We start from the raw sequence: 18,084 nt of genomic DNA, 5'->3' as shown, positions 1-18,084 counted from the left end.
TTGAGACCATCACAGCAGCCACAAGGGGGTGAGTACAGTGTCATTAAGCTGACTCTGCGCGCTTTACGAAGTGTCTGGGTGAGGGATGTGGGTTCCTCTCGGCCAGGGCGAACTTGGTAGGGTAGGTCCATTGTTGGGAAGGCTCTGAGGCACTCCAACCCCAATGTTTTTAGTGGGCATCTACAACTGGGCAGGCTCCTGTGGGTTCCAGGTGTGCAGCAAATGGTGATAGGCATTGTACCCCATGGCCTGGTGAATTTCCTACTAACAGCTAGTGCATGGACTAGTGCATAGGGCTGCTCCCTGTGTGTTGTGTCCCCCAACGGTAGTGATGTTGCTGGCATTGACCATGTGTGTTTTCTGTCTTTCCCTCCCTTCTTGTTTTGTCACCCTGTCCTTGTGCGCATTAGCATCATCTGGCAGAGGAGCAGTGGCACCGGCGACGGAGGGAGCTGCATCCCACATGGTCCTGGAGGGTAAATCCACGGAGGGTGAAGGCACCAGTGGGACGGAGGGCGAGGGGAGCGCCACGATGGGGACAGAAGGGGATACCAGCAACAGCGATGACTCCTCTGATGGAAGCTCCTCTCTGCCCACCCCAACAACAGGTACAGCCGCCACCCCCCTACCAGCACCCCCCTCCCAGCAGCCCCTCAGCATGTTTCCCATGCCCGCTCACTTAGGATGGTGGGCATCTCCTTCGCGCCAGGCACCTCAGGCCCTGCCCCAGTCAGCCCTGCTGCCCTCAGTGAGGAGGCTATTGACCTCCTGAGATCCCTCATTGTTGGGCAGTCAACCATTCTGAATGCCATCCAGGGTGTCTGGAGGCATTTGCAGCAAACAAATGCATACCTGGAGGGCATTCATTCTGGTGTTCCGGCCCAACAGAGAGCATTTCAGGCTCTGGCCTCAGCACTGATGGCAGCCATTGTCCCTGTGTCCAGCCTCCCCCCTCCAACTTCCACTACCCAGACCCAATCCCCTCTACCTCAGCCTATCCCAAGCACACCATCAGACCAGCATGCACACACATCAACACACAAAAGTGGCTCAGGCAAACATAAGCCAACATCCACTTCCTCCACTGTGTCCCCTCCACGTCCTCCACCTCCCTCCCAGTCTCGTCTCCACTCACACCCGCATGCATTACATCATCAGCCACTGCCTCCATCACCAGCACGCCCATCACTACACACCGCTCACGTGCAATCACCACCCCCACTACCATTCACACATCCCCTGTGTCCTCTCCCAGTGTGTCTGTAAGCCCTCCTCCCAAAGTACACAAACGCAGGCACACACCCACTCAACAGCCATCCACCTCACAACAGCCTCCAACCCATGCACCTTCACCCAAACTCAGCAGATGTACACCTCCTACACCCACTACCTCTTCCTCCACACCCCCTCCATCTTCCCATCCCAGTGTGTCAAAAAAACTTTTCCTAGCTAACATTAACCTGTTCCCTACACCTCTCCCCCATCCTTCCCCTAGGGCCAGGATGTCTAGATCCCAGCCCAGCACCTCAGCCAACAAATCTGCTGTGGTCCCTGCTAGTCCAGTAAGGTCTAAGGGGGCACCCGTCAGAGCCGCCAGTGTACCACCGACAGAAAAGAAGGACCACCCTATTCCACCACCTGTAAAGGTCAAAACGGGGCCGGCTTCCAGCAGGGGACAGTCACACCACCCACCCAGCAAGGCCTCCCCCAAACACTGAGTGGACAGTGCCAAGGTCCGTGCAGCGACTGTCAAGATGGGGAAGGGCCACAAGCCAAAGGGCAAATCACCTCTGGGCACAATATCTCTGGGCTGGTGACCACCATATCATCAGGGATGGCAGCCACATTCACCACAGTCACCACCACCGCTCCGACCGCCACCTGCACTACCACCTGCACCGCCACTTGCCCCGCCACCTGCACCGCCGCTGCCACAAAGTCAGTCTGCAGCATCCTCCCCAAGGATCAGCCACCCGAGGCTGCCGGAGACGGTATGGTGTCTCCATCCACCACAACAGTCACTTGCATCATGGCAAGCACTGGCAGCATCTCCGCCGCAGACACCGCCACCGCCACCTGCACCAGCATCAGCACCGCCACGTGCACAGCCGATGCCACTCTGTCGGATGTCAGCCCCATCCCCAGTGTGCAGCCGTCAGTCTGCAGGTGACGTCCTGGACCCTGGACACGCCACTTGGGACACCAACTCCAGCACTGACACAAACCAGCAATTGGCAGCATAAGTCGCCGCATGATGGTGTATGATGGCGTATGGCTCTGCCACTCCATGATGACTCCATGGAGTATCATGCTCCCTGTCCCAGGTACATTACGTGGCAAAGATACCCAGGTGAGATGAAGTCAACTGCCACACCCCAGGTGCAGCATCCCTGGGCACAAAGCCCCCTCCAGAACCAGTGGAGAAAGGCATCCACTCACCCAGTTCTTGGCAGGATGAAGCGCTCTGGGCACAAAGCCCTCTCCAGAACCAGTGGAGAAAGGCATCCACTCACCCAGTCCTTGGCAGGATGAAGCACTCTGGGCACAAAACCCCCTCCAGAACCAGTGGAGAAAGGCATTCATTTAAGAGACTGTGGCTTGCACTCCCCAGGACCAAGCAGTGGGCAGTGAACCCACTTCAGAGACTGTGGCTTTGCACTCCTCAGGACCAAGCAGTGGGCAAACCACCCACTTCAGAGACTGTGGCTTTGCACTCCCCAGGACCAAGCAGTGGGCAGTGAACCCACTTAAGAGACTTGTGAGACTGTGGCTATGCACTCCCCAGGACCAGGTAGTGGGCATGGAGCCCCCTTGAGGAGCAGTGGCGTCGCACCATCATCCGGCTGAGGTGCCCCCCCTCCCCTTCCCCCTGAGGTTCCGTTTTTTTTTTTCCGACCTGATGCCCCTGCAGCTCTGTTTTGAGGCAGGTGTCATGTGTGGGCTTCGCCCATGCTTTTTGGGACCACTGGTCCACGGACATTTCATGGGACAGTGTACGGACTTGTGTACTGGCTGCAAATATTGTGTATACTGATTATTTGCTGTTCTCTTGATCTATCTGATTGTTCGAATATTACACTAGTTAAACTCATTTCGTTTGGTCCTTGGGTTCTTCCAGGGGGTGACAGGGTGTACCTGTGATGTTACTGGATGTGTGTGTGTATGTTGTTGTGGGTGGGGGTGTTGCGTGTCGCATGTGTGTTTCACTCTCTTTTCCTTCCTCCCCTCCCCTGTGTGCTAGATGCAGTACTCACCGTTGTCGTCACCGCCGCCGCCGCCGCCTTCTTTCCACTTCGTGGTGTATTAATAGATACAGCAACATGGGTAGGATCTGCAATTCGGGCTCCATAGCGTCCTAGTTCTTCCCTGGGTGTCGAGAGGTGAGTGTTTTCCCTTCCAACTACTGTTTACGCTGTGCTTTTGGTGGCGTTGGTACCTCCCTGGAAAAGCTGGTGGATTGGTGCTTTGTAATAGTGTGGGCGGTACATTGTCCTCCCCCTGGCTGTTGCCAGTTACCGCCACGGTGTTTGTTGCTACCGCCATGGTGGTCGGAGTGTTAAAGTGGCTGTCTATGATGGCGGTTTCCCCCATGGTCGTGATCCCATTTTTTTTACTGCCGGCCTGTTGGCAGTATTACCGCCACTTTAACACCGACCGCCAGGCTTGTAATGAGGGCCTATGTACAGTTATGAAAAAAGGAATTAATATCACTACTTATTGAAAAGATTATCATGCATGAAATTTGTACTCAAAGGTTTGTTAGAAAAATAATTTAAAAACTAGAGTTAGAAGTGAAGGCGTCAGTATGAATGATGGACCTCCCAGATTAATAGTAGATTAAAGTAAAACATCAAAAGTACCGAATGGTTTGGAAAAAGTTATGACCATTCTTTCGCAAGGACTGAAAAATTCATGGAATCTGACGGAAGTCCTTTCGCAAATGGATACTATGAAATATTATGAGATCAATGAAGCAGGTAAAGAGAAGAGCAGCTAGGATTTGACAGAAAGAGTTTGTAGATACTATTGTAGAAATGGCTTTTGCTGTACAAAGGAAGTTTTTTATTCTCATCCTCATCCAAATGAGAACTTTAAACATCGTAAAGTTGGAGTTAGGGGTAAGGACACACTAAAAGAGTGTACACAATGTAAGTCATCACTAAAGATCCACACCCAAGGCCAGGTTAATCAAGGTTTAAGTGCCTAAAAAAGGCTAACTACTATCAATAGCACATGTAATAATGTTTGTCACAATACATAATACCAGGGGTATTATTTTACTATCCAGCTTAGTAATGAATATTGGGTGTCAACTGATCCTACGGAAACAGGAAAAGTGTATGAGAATGACATGATAGCTCTAGAAAGTTGAAAGAAACTCTAAGTTTAGTACTACCAACTGCTGAAAGTTTACTTGACTATATAGAAAGGATCAAAGGATTCTAAAGTCTTTAGTTGTGATTTAAAGACTGTATAGAGCTAACTAGGAAAAGTGATTTTATTGAGCCTAAGAGTTCCAGGAGTAACTTGATCACCCCAAATACAATATAAACTCATGTGGATTATTGCAGAGTATTTAGAAAATATTGAAATGCATAATGGCAAAATAAATCCCTCATAAATTGAGACTTTGGCAAGCCAATCAGGCTGAGAGACCCTTTAACCTAACTTACTCTATTGATTCCATAAGCTTTTTGGGCTCAACTGATGGAGGATAAACAACCTCATCGATGTGTCTTCGGTTGCAGTTTGCATAGGCTGTTGATATATGGATGAAGGCCTTGAGGTTTTGCATCCGGTGAGCCAGAAACAGAAGCTGCTGTGTGGCTGTGACATTGAGCTCCACTGCGTGCCTTTGAAAGAAGAGAGGAAGATATAATGAGCTTGAGCACAGCAACAATGGAGAAAGAGACTTTAGATCTTCCATTACATTCTACTACCTACACTGTTTCCATACAGCTGCACAAGCAGAAATCACCTCTATGATATATCACTACACATTTAACAAGAAAAAGGGCCCGATTCACAAAAGCAAACTTCCATTTTTTGTATAGGTTTACTTTTTTTGATATTCACAAACTACAAGTTTAATTTCATGAATAGTAATTTTACGACTGTGGAGACTTCGTACTCGTGGTGGAGACTCTTCTCATAAAAAGATAGGATAGGCCTATCATTTTATGTGTGCAGCCTCTGCCACAAGCGCAGAGTCTCCATAGTCGTAAAATTATTATTAGTCAAATTAAACTTGTAGTTTGTGAAAACCAAAAAAATAGTAAAGATACACAAAAGTGTAAGTTTACCATTGTGAATCTTGTGAATTCAAAAACGGTAGTAAACACACAAAAGTGTAAGTTTAAATTTGTGAAAGAGGCCCAAAAATGTTTTAACTCAGAAAGCTTGCAAAATGCTTTCTGAATTGATTCCTTCAGTCTATAGGCAATTCCAGTCAGAAACATTTCCATGATTTTTAAATCACCAATTTTCATGAGCGCATAAGGCCTTCTTTAAAATATTTTTTTTTTCACTACTAGAAACGAGAACTTTATGATTCCCAAACATAACATGGCAAAGTTTTAACAGGCTACCATGATCCTGACTGAAAACAAGCAAGGATGTATAAATATTATAGATCTGACCTTGCCCGAGACATCTCTACAACACCTGGGCATGGGCAAAGACATATGCATTTCTTGGACAGAGGATTAGTAAGGCACCTACGCTTGCATACATTACATATATTAATCATTTACTCACTTCTACTAGCTCTGATAATTCAGAGAGGAATTAAGATCATTGTTGCTACACAGTAATGTGTCATTGCCTCTAACAGCAATATGCATCAATTGGCTAGGCGGTTACATGAATCAAGTGTTCATATAGCATATGCATCATCCAAAATATCTCTATTGAGTTTTGTTGCATGGAAGCATATGATATGTGAATATCTTTAAATTGTGTCATGGATTTGGTCCTTCTGGGACCCTTCGTAGGATACCATTGTTTTTAGAAATTGGGTTACTAGTTGGATGGAGTGTAAGCCCTGGGCAAGCAGCTACCACAATTTAGTTATATTAAGGCACTAGCAGGCCCCAAATTAGCCTGTGCTCCCCCATCGTAGTTTGGCACAGAACAGTCAGGCTTAACTTAGAGAAAATATGTAAGGAATGTGTGAAACAATTTAAACAGTAAAATAGTGCAAACACCACACAAAAGGATCAGTTTAGAAAAATATAGCTTAATTTAATAAATAAAACAAGACCAAAACAACAAATATTCTATCAGTATAACTGGAAATATTGAAGTTTAATTATTATTTTTTTACAGAAAATAGCACCAAAATGTGTATAGTGTTAATTGTGAATATCTGATTGTGATGGACCGGGACAGGGACAGAGTCACTAGTTTAGGTTGACCGCAATGGAGTGCAGGCTATCTACAGGGATGTAGTTAGGCCGGCTGAACAGATAACCTTAAATCCTGGTTTGCGAAGCATTGCATGGATCCACGTTGAAGGTGCATCATGCAGCTGAGGTGATGCATTGGGTCCGAAATGTGGTGAGGATGCAGGGCGAGTCCTGTTGCTTCAATGTCAAGGATTCTGTCAACGGGTCTTGTGTAGAGAAGTCTGGTGTTGGAAATGCAGTGCGAAGTTGGGGCAATTGGTCGATTCTGAAGAGATGCAGAGTCTTGCGTCATTGGCAAAGTTACAGTCCATGAGAGAGCCAAAGGTCTGCACTGAGGCAGTAGCAGTTCTGAAGACGATGCAGGCTGTGGTGGTGATGCAAATTCTTGCGATGGGTCCAATCCACACAGCAGTGGAAATGTGTTGGTTCCGCTCTGGGTTGGCCGTGCTGCAGAGATGTGTCAGTTCCACTGGATCCACAGAGGCTGCAAAGTACTTTAAGTCAACCTCCAAGGGTCCAGGACAGGAGTGGTAGCACTTGGCAGGGTACACTCACTGTTTGCAAAGTCCAGGCAGCAGATGGAAGGTTGTTGGAAGCCTGTTATGTACCCGAGGCTTCAGATCAGGAGACCAGCCAACTAGCCCTTGGAGTCACTTTGTGTTCTGGGTTTAAATGATGCAGGTCCTGTCCTTCTCACCAAGGCAAGAAGGCAGCAGGTCAGCAGGGCAGTAGCTCCTTTGGATCAGCAGTTCAGCAAAGTGGTAGTCATTGTAGCAGCACAGCACAGCAGTCCTTTGAAGAGGGAGAAGCTTCTAGAGGTATGCCTTTGAAGTCACTGATGCCCTGTTTTCCGATGGATTAAACCCATATCTGTGACTGGGGGTGAGTGTTTGCATTGTCAGCACTCCGTCCATCATCCTTTTGTGTTGCTAAAGTTGCCCTATGTGGGAAGGGTATGCCCAGACTTGGGTCTCTTGCTCACTGTGCCACTGGAATCAAGCTAACCTGGCTGATGAGGGGTGAAACCCCGAAACCGGTCCCAGGATGCTTGTTTCCGGTCCAGGGAGGACCTGGCCTGGCAGTTCGGGCTGGACTGTTCCCATGAGGAACAGGGTCAAGACAGATTTGCATATGGCTGGGTCCAAACTGGGGTGGCATGGTGAGCAAAAGAATTGATGGATTAAACCCAGATCTGTGACTGGGGGTAAGTGTTTGCATTGTCTGCACTCCGTCCATCATCCTTGGGTATGCCCAGACGTGGGTCCCTTGCTCACTGTGCCACTGGAATCAAGCTAACCTGGCTGATGAGGGGTGAAACCCCGAAACCGGTCCCAGGATGCTTGTTTCCGGTCCAGGGAGGACCTGGCCTGGCAGTTCGGGCTGGACTGTTCCTATGAGGAACAGGGTCAAGACTGATTTGCATATGGCTGGGTCCAAACTGGGGTGGCATGGTGAGCAAAAGAACGATGGATTAAACCCAACTCCGTCCATCATCCTTTTGTGTTGCTAAAGTTTCCCAGCCCTGGCTCCAGACTAATTACAGTCGATATGCGGGAATTCAGCCCATTGTGTGCAGACAGGTTTATTCTGGTGTAAGTGAGACTGGGCCCAGCACCTCCCTTCCATCCTGCCAGTGATGGCCCATCCAGTCACACCTAAGCTACCATTGTGTGTGGGTGTCTAAAAGGAATACACAGAGCCTAACTGCCAATCATGTGACCAAAGACAGGCGACAGGCACCAAATGAGTAAGGCAAGAAAATGTCAACTTCTAAAACTGGCATTTTCAGAATTCTAAACAAACTTCACCATAAGCTAGGATTTTTAATTAGGATTCCAGAGACACCAAACATGAACAGCTTATCTCTTCCCATTTGGAAATTACACTTATAACATGCAATAAGGCAAATCCGATGTTATTCTATAGGAGAGATAGGCGTTGCAGAAGTGAAAAAAGTTTTTCCCCATCAGGACATGTAAAACTCAAAAGTAAATGTCGTCCTTTTACATACATTGCTCCCTGTCCACTGGGCTGTCCAGGGCCTACCCTAGGGGTGCTTACATGTATTAAGGTTTGGGCCTGGAAAACAGTTTGTTTTTCCTGGTTGAATTGGCAGTTTGAAACTCCACACACCGGCTCTGTAGAGGAAGTCCTGAGACATTTTTAAAGTGCTACTCAATTGAGTGGCACAATCAGTGCTGCAGGCCCACTAGTAGCATTTAATGTACAGGATCTGGGCACATGTAGTGTACGTTACTAAGGACTTATAAGTAAATAAATATACCAATTGGGTATAATCCAATGTTATCAAACAATAGGAGGGACTGGGAGGATAATGGTCCAGTGTACGTTCTCCCTAAGCATAAACCAGTAAATAAAAGAGTACACTGTTCCAAGAAGATCTGACTAGTAGGACGACAAGTATCGGTATTGTGATAGGAGTGCCCTCAAGCGTCAATGAAGACGCTAAGCATCATCATTGGGCTAACTCCTCGTCAGACCGGCACTCTGGAAATCGGGATTTCCAGGCACGCGACCTCAGGTAGGTGGATGGCAGGACTAGAGGAAGACATCATTGCATTCTCCTTTGGTCTGAGGTTTACGCGTCCCTAAGATGCCTGACTTCCACATGGGATGGGCGACCTACTGTTTGACTGACCTTGACGATTAGTCCACGCATAGTAAGTGACTTTACAGCACTCACTATACCTTTATATAGGAGAAGTCATTAATCACGGTCCTGATGAAGCGCCACTGGATCATTTGCTGACCGCATAGGCGCGAAACATGTCGACCCCTTAGTGTTAGGATAGAGTATACCTCTTCCTTCCCCTTATATAGGAGTATCAGTGGCCATTATTTCCTCCAAGTACTCCTCTATTGATTTTAATCTTGGCCTGACCGCTACTCTGAGTAATTAAATTTAGATACCGGGTGTTCAGAGCCAATTTTAACTCATTTCTCACTTTCCTCTCCTTCTACTGTCAGCACGTACTGCAGATACCATTGGATCTGCGTTACCATCTTCGGTTTAGTGCCACCACCACATGTGTGGTGACCTGTCAGATATTGCAGTGCCGGTCTGACGAGGAGTTAGCCCAATGATGATGCTTAGCGTCTTCATTGACGCTTGAGGGCACTCCTATCACAATACCGATACTTGTCGTCCTTCTAGTCAGATCTTCTTGGAACAGTGTACTCTTTTATTTACTGGTATAATCCAATGTTACCACGCTTTGATCACAGAGTGCAAGCAGTTAGGCAAGGCCAGCAAAAATTAAGTCAGTACAAACAGGAAGTCTGAAGGCAAAACGTTATGGGGAAACCAAGCCAATGGTGTCAGGCCTAACACACACTCTCCCCCAGATGAAAGTGGCGAGAACTATCCAACCCCTTGGAGTTTTCTTGACTAAGGCAGAAGAACCTGGAGATGCAATCAGAATTGGTGTGGTCTGTTCTGGGACGTTGTTCCACTGTAAAGTCCATTCCTTTGACCACCAAGGACCACCTCAACAGTTTGTTATTCTCACCCCTCATCTGCATTAACCATCTGTCTGTGGTCTGTCTGAACCCAGATGTGAGCACCAAACAGGTATGGTCTCAGCTTCTTCAGTGCACAGACCACTGCAAAGGCTTCCCTCTCTAATGCACTCCACCTCTGTTCCCAGGAAACTAACCTCTGACTGATGAAGGCTACAGGTCGATCCAGGTCCTCTTCATTCAGGTATGAAAGCACACCCCCTATGCCATGCCCCAAGGCTTCTATCTGCACAATTAATTATTGGTAGGAGTTAGGGGCCTTGAGCATGGGTGCTGTGCACATGGACTCCTTTACAGTGCCAAAAGCTTTCTGGCATGCCTCTGACCAGATCAGCTGATGTGGCTGTTTCTTGGAAGTTAGTACCTAGATGTTAATTCAAACGTACTGAGGAACTTGACAGTTCATAGCTGATCTATGAGCTCATCAGCTCAGGGGAATGTGGTGTATGTCAGTCTTGGTGATTGTACTGAACCCACGGTAGCCCACACAGAACCTAAGTTCTGTAATAACAACTGGAGGGGCAGCCTTGGGGACCAACACCACTGGACCGGGCTAAGAGATGTTTGAGGGCTCAATAACTCCTACCTCCAGCATCTTGTAGACCTCCTCCTTAATGCTGGATATCACCTTATCAGACAACTTGCAGATTTTACTCTTCATAGGCATGCTGTCCCAAGTGTCAGTATCATGGATGCACCTTGACGTGTGTCCTGGGGAAAGGGAGAAGAGTGAGGCAAACTGACCCAGTATCTGGAAGGGGTCTCTCTGTTGCACTAGGGTCAGTGTAGGGGAGAGGCTAACACCCTCCACTGACCCATCCTGCTCCTTGGAAGAAAGGAGGTCAGGGAAAGGTTCACTCTTCTCTTCCTCCACATCATCTGTGACTAGCAGCATGGTTAATTCCGAACTCTCAAAGTGGGGCTCGAATTGATTGGTATGTAGGATCCTTAAAGGGTTCCTGGGACTCTTGAGGTCTACCAAGTAGGTGATATCACTCTTGCACTCCTTCACCTCATAAGGGCCAGACCAGCGGTCTTTTGGGCCCTGGGCTCCATGGGCTCCATAACTCACACTTTTTTGCTAGGCTGAAACTTGATCAGAGTGGCATCCTGGTCATGCCACCATTTCATGTCCACTTGGCTGGATTCTAGATTTTCCTGTGTTTGCTTCTAGAAGCTCTGGTTACTTTGTGGCAGCATGTAGCAAACCATATGCCGGGGGGGCCTTCCTGGGAACTTGCTCCGAGTACTCCATTGCCAGACTGAGAGGTCCTCTGACAGGGTGCCCATACAGAAGTTCAAAGGGGCTGAAGCCAACCCCCTTTTGTGGTATCTCCCTGTAGGCAAATAAAAGGCCTGTCAGAGGGACGTCCCACTTCTGCCTCATGGGATCCAACAGGCCCATTATCATGCCTTTTAGGGTCCTGTTGAACCTCTCAGCAAGCCCATTAGTTTGAGGGTGATAAGGATGAAGAACCTGCAGGTTACCCCACACTCCTTCCACATAACCTTCATGTACCCTGACATGAAGCTGGTGCCACAGTCAGACACCACCTCCTTGGCGGACCCCCACATGGGTAAAGATTCCCATTAGTGCCATGTTCGCTGCAGGTGAAGTAACTATTCTCAGAGGGATAGGCTCTGGGGTACAAGTGGCATTGTCAACCAAGACCAGGACGAACCTGTTTTCCATGGCTGTCCACCCTTTCAAAGGAGGTGCCAATGAAACCTTCCGCATTTGAGGCCAATAAAAGTGGGTGACAAGCCTGTCAAAGGTCTTGTTCTGCCCTCAAATGACTAACCAGGGGTTCATCATGATCTAGCTCAAGTAGGACTGGGAGACTACCAACACACTGGTTGCACCAGGCTCAGGAACTTTAGGCTCACTATACAGGAGACCATTCTCCCAATAAATGAGGTGATCATCAGAGGGGTTGCCTGGGCCTCAATCTGCTGCCATAGGCCCACAAAAGTAGGGTATTCCCTCTGAGCTTTGCAGAAATAGGTCCCCTTCCTTCTGCTAGTTGGCCAGCTCAGGTAGGTACCCCAGGGTGGAAGCATACTCCCTGTTGGCTCTGGAGCACCCCCCCTCAGGGTCAGCCACCTCCCGAACAAGGGGAATGTCAGGAGGGGCTTCCCCATGACCCCTGCCCTTCCTCTTTTTGGCACGTACGTGGTACATGGCTCTAGGTCCTCCTACCTTCTTGGGCTGCCATGCACCGTGTGGTAAGGATGACCAATCAGGCAACCTTAAACATCTTCAAGTGGGACCAGAGAACCACCTTCCTTTCTCTGAGGCTGGGCCCTGATCCTCCCTCCCATCCTGCTAGTGATGGCCCATACCGTCACACCTAAGCTCCCATTGTGTGTAGCAGTCTAGGAGGAATAAACAAAGCTCAATTGCCAACTGCACCCAGTCATGTGACCAGAGGCAGGTGGCAGGCACCAAAGGGGTAAGGCAAAAAAATGCCAGCTTTCTAAAAGTGCAATTTTCAGGACTGTAATTTAAAATCCCACTTCACCATAAGTTAGGATTTTAAATTAGGATTCCAGAAACACCAAGCACCATATCTCTTTCTATTTGGGAATTACACTTACAACATGTAATAAGGTAACTCCAATGATATCCTGTGGGAGCGATAGGCTTTGCTATAGTTAAAAACAGCTTTTTAAATACATCACACCCTGCCCTCTGGCCTGCCCAGGGCCTACCCTAGAGCTGACTTATATGTATTAAAAAGGAAGCTTTGGGTCTGCTGGCAAAAGATTTATGAAATGGATCTCTAAAACTGCATAGACAGGCTCTGCCGTGGCAAGCCTGAGACATGTTTAAAGTGCTACTTAAGAGGGGGGCAATCAGTGCTGAAGGCCCACTAGTAGCATTTAAATTATAGGCCCTGGGCACATATAGTGCACTTTACTAGGGACTTATAAGTAAATTAACTATGGCAATTGGGTTTAAGTCAATGTTAACATGTTTTGAGCAGAGAGCACGAGCACTTGTTAGCAGTGCTAAAGTGTGCAGAGTCCCAAGGTCAGCAAAAGCTAAGTCAGCATAAAAATTAGATCTGAAGGCAAAAAGTTAGGGGGAAACCATGCCAAGGATCCCAGGTCTAACAATTGTCATAGGCAATATGGGCATCAACTGTCTAAAGTATTATATACTTTGATGGCCCTAGACAAGAAATGCCTCAATGACCCTTTAATTTAAATGTGCATTAATGGTCTTTCGCTATAACTAGCATTAATTAACTCACTGTATGCATGTATGTATGTATGTATGTATGTATGTATGTATGTATGTATGGATGGTGCAAACCTAACCAGGCAAGCTTTAACCTGGTGAGTAATAGGAGAGGAAACTGCATTGTGAATGGTTAAGGCATTGTAATGTAGTGTTCTTTAAAGTGGTGCATCCCCAGCCCTTTCCTAAATTGGAGCAGTTTTGTGGTGGTTTTCGTGGATATCGGGCTATTGTTCCATGTCCTGTATGCATAGATAGAAAAGGCCTGCCCTGCTGTCTTGTTTGTTTCTTTTTAATACTTATTAGTCTGCTGTCTGATGGTGCCTTGGCTACGGGTATACTAACAACCACCAGAGATGGGATGCTTGTCTGCATTATAATTGGGGATCATGTATGTGATGACAATGTAAATTATGCAACTGGTTTTGAAGATTGTGCAGGCTGGCAAGGGGAGCCAACTGAGTTCCATCAGGGTTAGAGTAAAGTAGTATAATTCTATTTCTTCAGGCCCTGAATGAGAAGTGCTGCAGTGTGTAACATGCCACAAAGTGGTGGCAGTGTGATGTCTGTGAGGCAATGGAGTAGGCCATTACCACCATCCAGATGCAAGAATACAACAACTTGAACAGCAGTTCTATAGTTATGTTATAGAATAAAAACATATTTTCCTCTAGAAGAAAGAGCTGGAACTAGACTGCCTTTGTTTTTTGGCAATGTGTTCATCAAGAGATAGGGTGGTATCAGAGGAAATCCAAGGGATTTGGCATTAGGTGGGGTTCGAAGTCATGAAAGTTCATTCCATTTAGACAGGTTTCTACTGTATCATGTTTGCTGTTCTTGGCAAACAGTAGGAATTCTGTCATTGGCTGGTTGGAGCTTCCGGTAGGCTACATTTACAGGCATGAATGATGTACAAGCAGTGAGTGAGATGCCAGATGTCTGAAGCAGAAGATACTTTCAAGTAGAGATATGTATCATCGACATATTGGTGCATCTGTGAGTAGAGCACCAGATGGCTTTACGTAAAGGTTAAATGAGATAGTGAGATTTTGTGACCTGGGCATGACCATGGGAACAAACTTGTGTTGGTTGGAAAGTTAAGGAGAGTAAGTGAAGGACATTGCTGGTGAATTCCATTTGCAACTGGTAGGTGTGCATGAGGGTAGGATGGTTAATTGTGTCAAAGGCAACTGAAAGATCCAGCAATATCAGGAGGCAGGGGTCATCTTCATTTGTAGTCAAGAGGGCATTACCTATGATGTGTAAGGTGGTGTTTACCATGCTGCAGCATGATCTGAAGCCTGACTGCTAGTTGTGCAAGAGATAATTCAAACTGATATGATCTTGGAGTTGAACAAGGACTGCTTTTTCACTGATCTTGACAACCAATAGTAGGTGTGTGATAGGCCTGTAGTTGGTGAGGTCATCAGAGTGTAGTGTAGGTTTCTTTAAGAGAGGAAGTAGACAGTAGTGAGCTTTAATGCCTCTACTTAGTAGTAACTAGCTTTATTCACCTGCACAGTACAGAAAGTAGTGCCAGTGGCCACATACTGTAATGATTGTTAACAGCCTGACCAAGTAATGAGCATTAAAGTCTGCATTAGTGGTCCAACACAGTAATGGACTTTAAGTGCCCTACAGAGTAGTAAGCATTAATGGCCTCACAATGTAAGAAGCATTATTGGACACACAGTGAACACTGCTCCCCAGATTTTATTCACAGTTCTCAATATCAATGCAGAATGTAAGTAACTAGTGCTGTGCCTCAGAGAGTCTGAGTGTCCCAAGATACACATGCCAGCTGCTCAGTGAGAGGTCTACTCATGGGACTGGCTTCAGTCCCATGCACCAAGGGCAAGTATTCAGTGCCATCTGAGCAATATTAGCTAACCTGACCGGCCCAAGCATGTAGCCAAACTCTTTTCCCATGCAATGCCAGTAGAAGGATTTTCTTTAGCGCATGCATGTCAAATGTAGTTTGTTTGTTTGTTTTCCCTGACAACTTCCTGGATCAGCATTTTTTCTTATCAAGTCGTTTCCGGAAAAGCACCTACATTATTTTGTCATTAATTGCACTGTATGGTATCATCTTTAAACCTGAAATGGTGGAGCACGTAACTATGGTCAAAAGTACAACAGGATTTTGCTAATAGCACTGTCAAAATAGAAATAAAATATTGTTGAAATGGTGATAACCAATTTTTGTCACGTTAGGGTACTTGGAGACAAATCATTGTTGGGGTAGGGTTGGGTAGACTATGCTGACCCATTGGAGTGGGGAGGATGAATTGTTGTTGGATGTGTGATAGTGTTATGTGGAGGGTGATACCACTGACGTTAAATTAATCTGACACAATTTAAGAGAGTGGAGGCACACTTTTGATGAGGATGTGATGCAGGGTTGGAAGAGGAAAATGCCATTAAAGTCAACGGAGCTGGATCATTGTTGAAAATGTGATGAAGACATTTGACCTCTTTGAGGTCATGTAGGGAAGACATTGCTGTGAGGGCTATGCTATGGAAATCAATGTCAATTAAATCAGTGGAAGCAAACCATCACTGGGAGGGTGATAACACTCAAAGAGGCTTAGCACTGTTTTACCAATGTGTTCTGTTCAGAATACATAACTTTCCATTTCTAAGCAACAGTAGCTTTAACCTATGATCCAAGAGCTTGCCATGAGGCTGAAATCTCAAATGGCCTCATTTCCAAAGGTGAGCTAAAGAACGGTGGCTTTTTAATCTCCATCACTATTCATTGGGGAACCTATAATACATTTTCCTTGTGATAAACACAGGACTACAACTATCAGAATGTAAAGCAGTGTTGGTTGAAAATGTACTTATATTGTCTCTCTTCAGGTGCCCTAACTTATAGCATTCGTCTTGTTCTGTACATTCCGGTATTTACAATGTATCTATAGTCCCGGTTTCAGCAGGTCTACAATATCACCTCAACAGCTCTAAGAGCCTGATTTAGAGTTCGGTGGAGGGGGTTACTCTGTCACAAATTTGACAGAGATCCCGTCCGCTGTATTGCAATTCTATTATAGCCTATGGAACTTGTAATACGGCGGACGGAATATACGTCATGTTTGTGATGGAGTAACTCCTCTGCCAAACTCTAAATCAGGGGCTGAGTTTTTCCTCCCAGCTTCAGTGGGTAGCCTAACCTCCCATGTCTAAAGACCTCTCAGTTGTGGTCCACTCCCAAGTTAAGGACTGCAGGATCTAGGCAGAGGAGGCAGGCTGCCTCAAGCATTAACGGGGCTGTTAAGTGTTCATGCAGGGAGGTGTGACAGGAACACAAATAAAAGAAAACGCCTTCAGAGGGATTTGCCAGCAACTGGTGGGAATGCATATTCCAGTGGAGGGATTACTTTGTTTCAATCCAGTGCAATTGATACATTTGTTAGAATATACGACGAAACAACGACTGCAAAAACAACTACTGCCTTAACAACGAGGTCGGAACACCGACCTCGTTGCTACTACTAATGATTTTACCACCAATGCCTTAACAACAATATTTCGTTGTAAAGGCATTCCTGATAAAATCATTAGCAATAGGCACCATTCACCCTACATCCCTCACCCCACCCCCCAACCCCACCCCAAAACCTAAAAACCCCTGACCCCCCACCCACTCCCCAAAACCAAAAAACGCCCCACCCCCCAAACCCACCCTAAAACCGAAAACCCCGTGACCCCCCACCCACTCCCCAAAACCGCCCCACCCCCCCAACCCCACCCCAAAACCTAAAACCCCCTGACCCCCCACCCACTCCCCAAAACCAAAAACGCCCCACCCCCCCAACCCCACCCCAAAACCTAAAACCCCCTGACCCCCCACCCACTCCCCAAAACCAAAAACGCCCCACCCCCCCAACCCCACCCCAAAACCTAAAACCCCCTGACCCCCCACCCACTCCCCAAAACCAAAAACGCCCCACCCCCCAACCCCACCCTAAAACCTAAAACCCCCTGACCCCCAACCCACTCCCCAAAACCAAAAACGCCCCACCCCCCCAACCCCACCCCAAAACCTAAAACCCCCTGACCCCCCACCCCCTCCCCAAAACCTAAACCCACCACTTACCTTCGCCAAGTCCCTTCTTTGTACCTTAACCACGCATGTTCGTTGTTCAGAACATACGTAGTTAAGGCACAAAAAAACGAAGTCGTGGTTAAAAAAAGCGTTGTTGCGCTTTCGTTAACCACGACCTTCGTAAAAAAAAAGTCGTAAAAAAGGATGTTTCCCCATTTGTTAGCATCTATGGGAAGATAGCTGTTTCCCAGATCAAAGTTTGGATCAGCCTTTTGGACTGCAAGGAGTTATTTCAGGGAGGCAAAAACAAAGTTTGACATTTATGGCATTGTGCATCACTGGGGTTAAACCTGGAAATGGTCTCCATACTTTTCATGTTGGCTTTGCCTTCTCTTACCACTGACATATTAGAAAGGTAGACACGTTATTTAATAATGGCAGGGCCTGCCTCTATGTATGAAATAAAATCAGGATATGGAGGGCTGTAGAGTTTGTTTGAAAATGTAATTTTCAGATATGTTGTCCTCCTAGTGCTCTTTCTCTGCACACATTTGCAGGCTATTCTATAGTAGTAGGGAACAATATATTCTGTATAATAGCTCCCCTTTGAGAATGAGATACCATCTCGTTTTAGATATTAGTAATTTTTCAAAGTTTGCAATTGCAATTGTGGTTACAAATCATTGAAATATCTCAGTGCAAACTGTAAAAAAGAGAAGACTCTTTCATAACGACACCTACTCACAGGGTCAGAGAGGGACTTAAAATTGGCCTGGGAACCCACATAAAAGTGGCTTCATTAGTGAATTACATAGCTAAAACAAAAGTGTTCCATGTTTGTAAAT

General features: G+C 46.6%; 1 protein-coding gene across 2 annotated transcripts in view; it reads right to left on the bottom strand.

Annotated features, from left to right (window-relative positions):
- FAR2 (fatty acyl-CoA reductase 2) overlaps nucleotides 1–18,084 on the bottom strand; it is a 357,779-nt gene that overhangs the window by 108,475 nt on the left and 231,220 nt on the right. For both annotated transcript variants that reach the window (XM_069228182.1, XM_069228183.1), the window contains exon 4: nucleotides 4,674–4,853. In XM_069228182.1, the coding sequence (XP_069084283.1) occupies nucleotides 4,674–4,853 (180 nt within the window). The remainder of the gene's footprint in view (nucleotides 1–4,673; nucleotides 4,854–18,084) is intronic.

Source organism: Pleurodeles waltl, chromosome 4_1 (genome assembly GCF_031143425.1).
Source record: "Pleurodeles waltl isolate 20211129_DDA chromosome 4_1, aPleWal1.hap1.20221129, whole genome shotgun sequence".
Lineage (NCBI taxonomy): Eukaryota > Metazoa > Chordata > Amphibia > Caudata > Salamandridae > Pleurodeles > Pleurodeles waltl.
The sequence above is the reverse complement of the archived record's forward strand: the minus strand, read 5'-3'. Positions and strand labels throughout refer to the sequence as shown.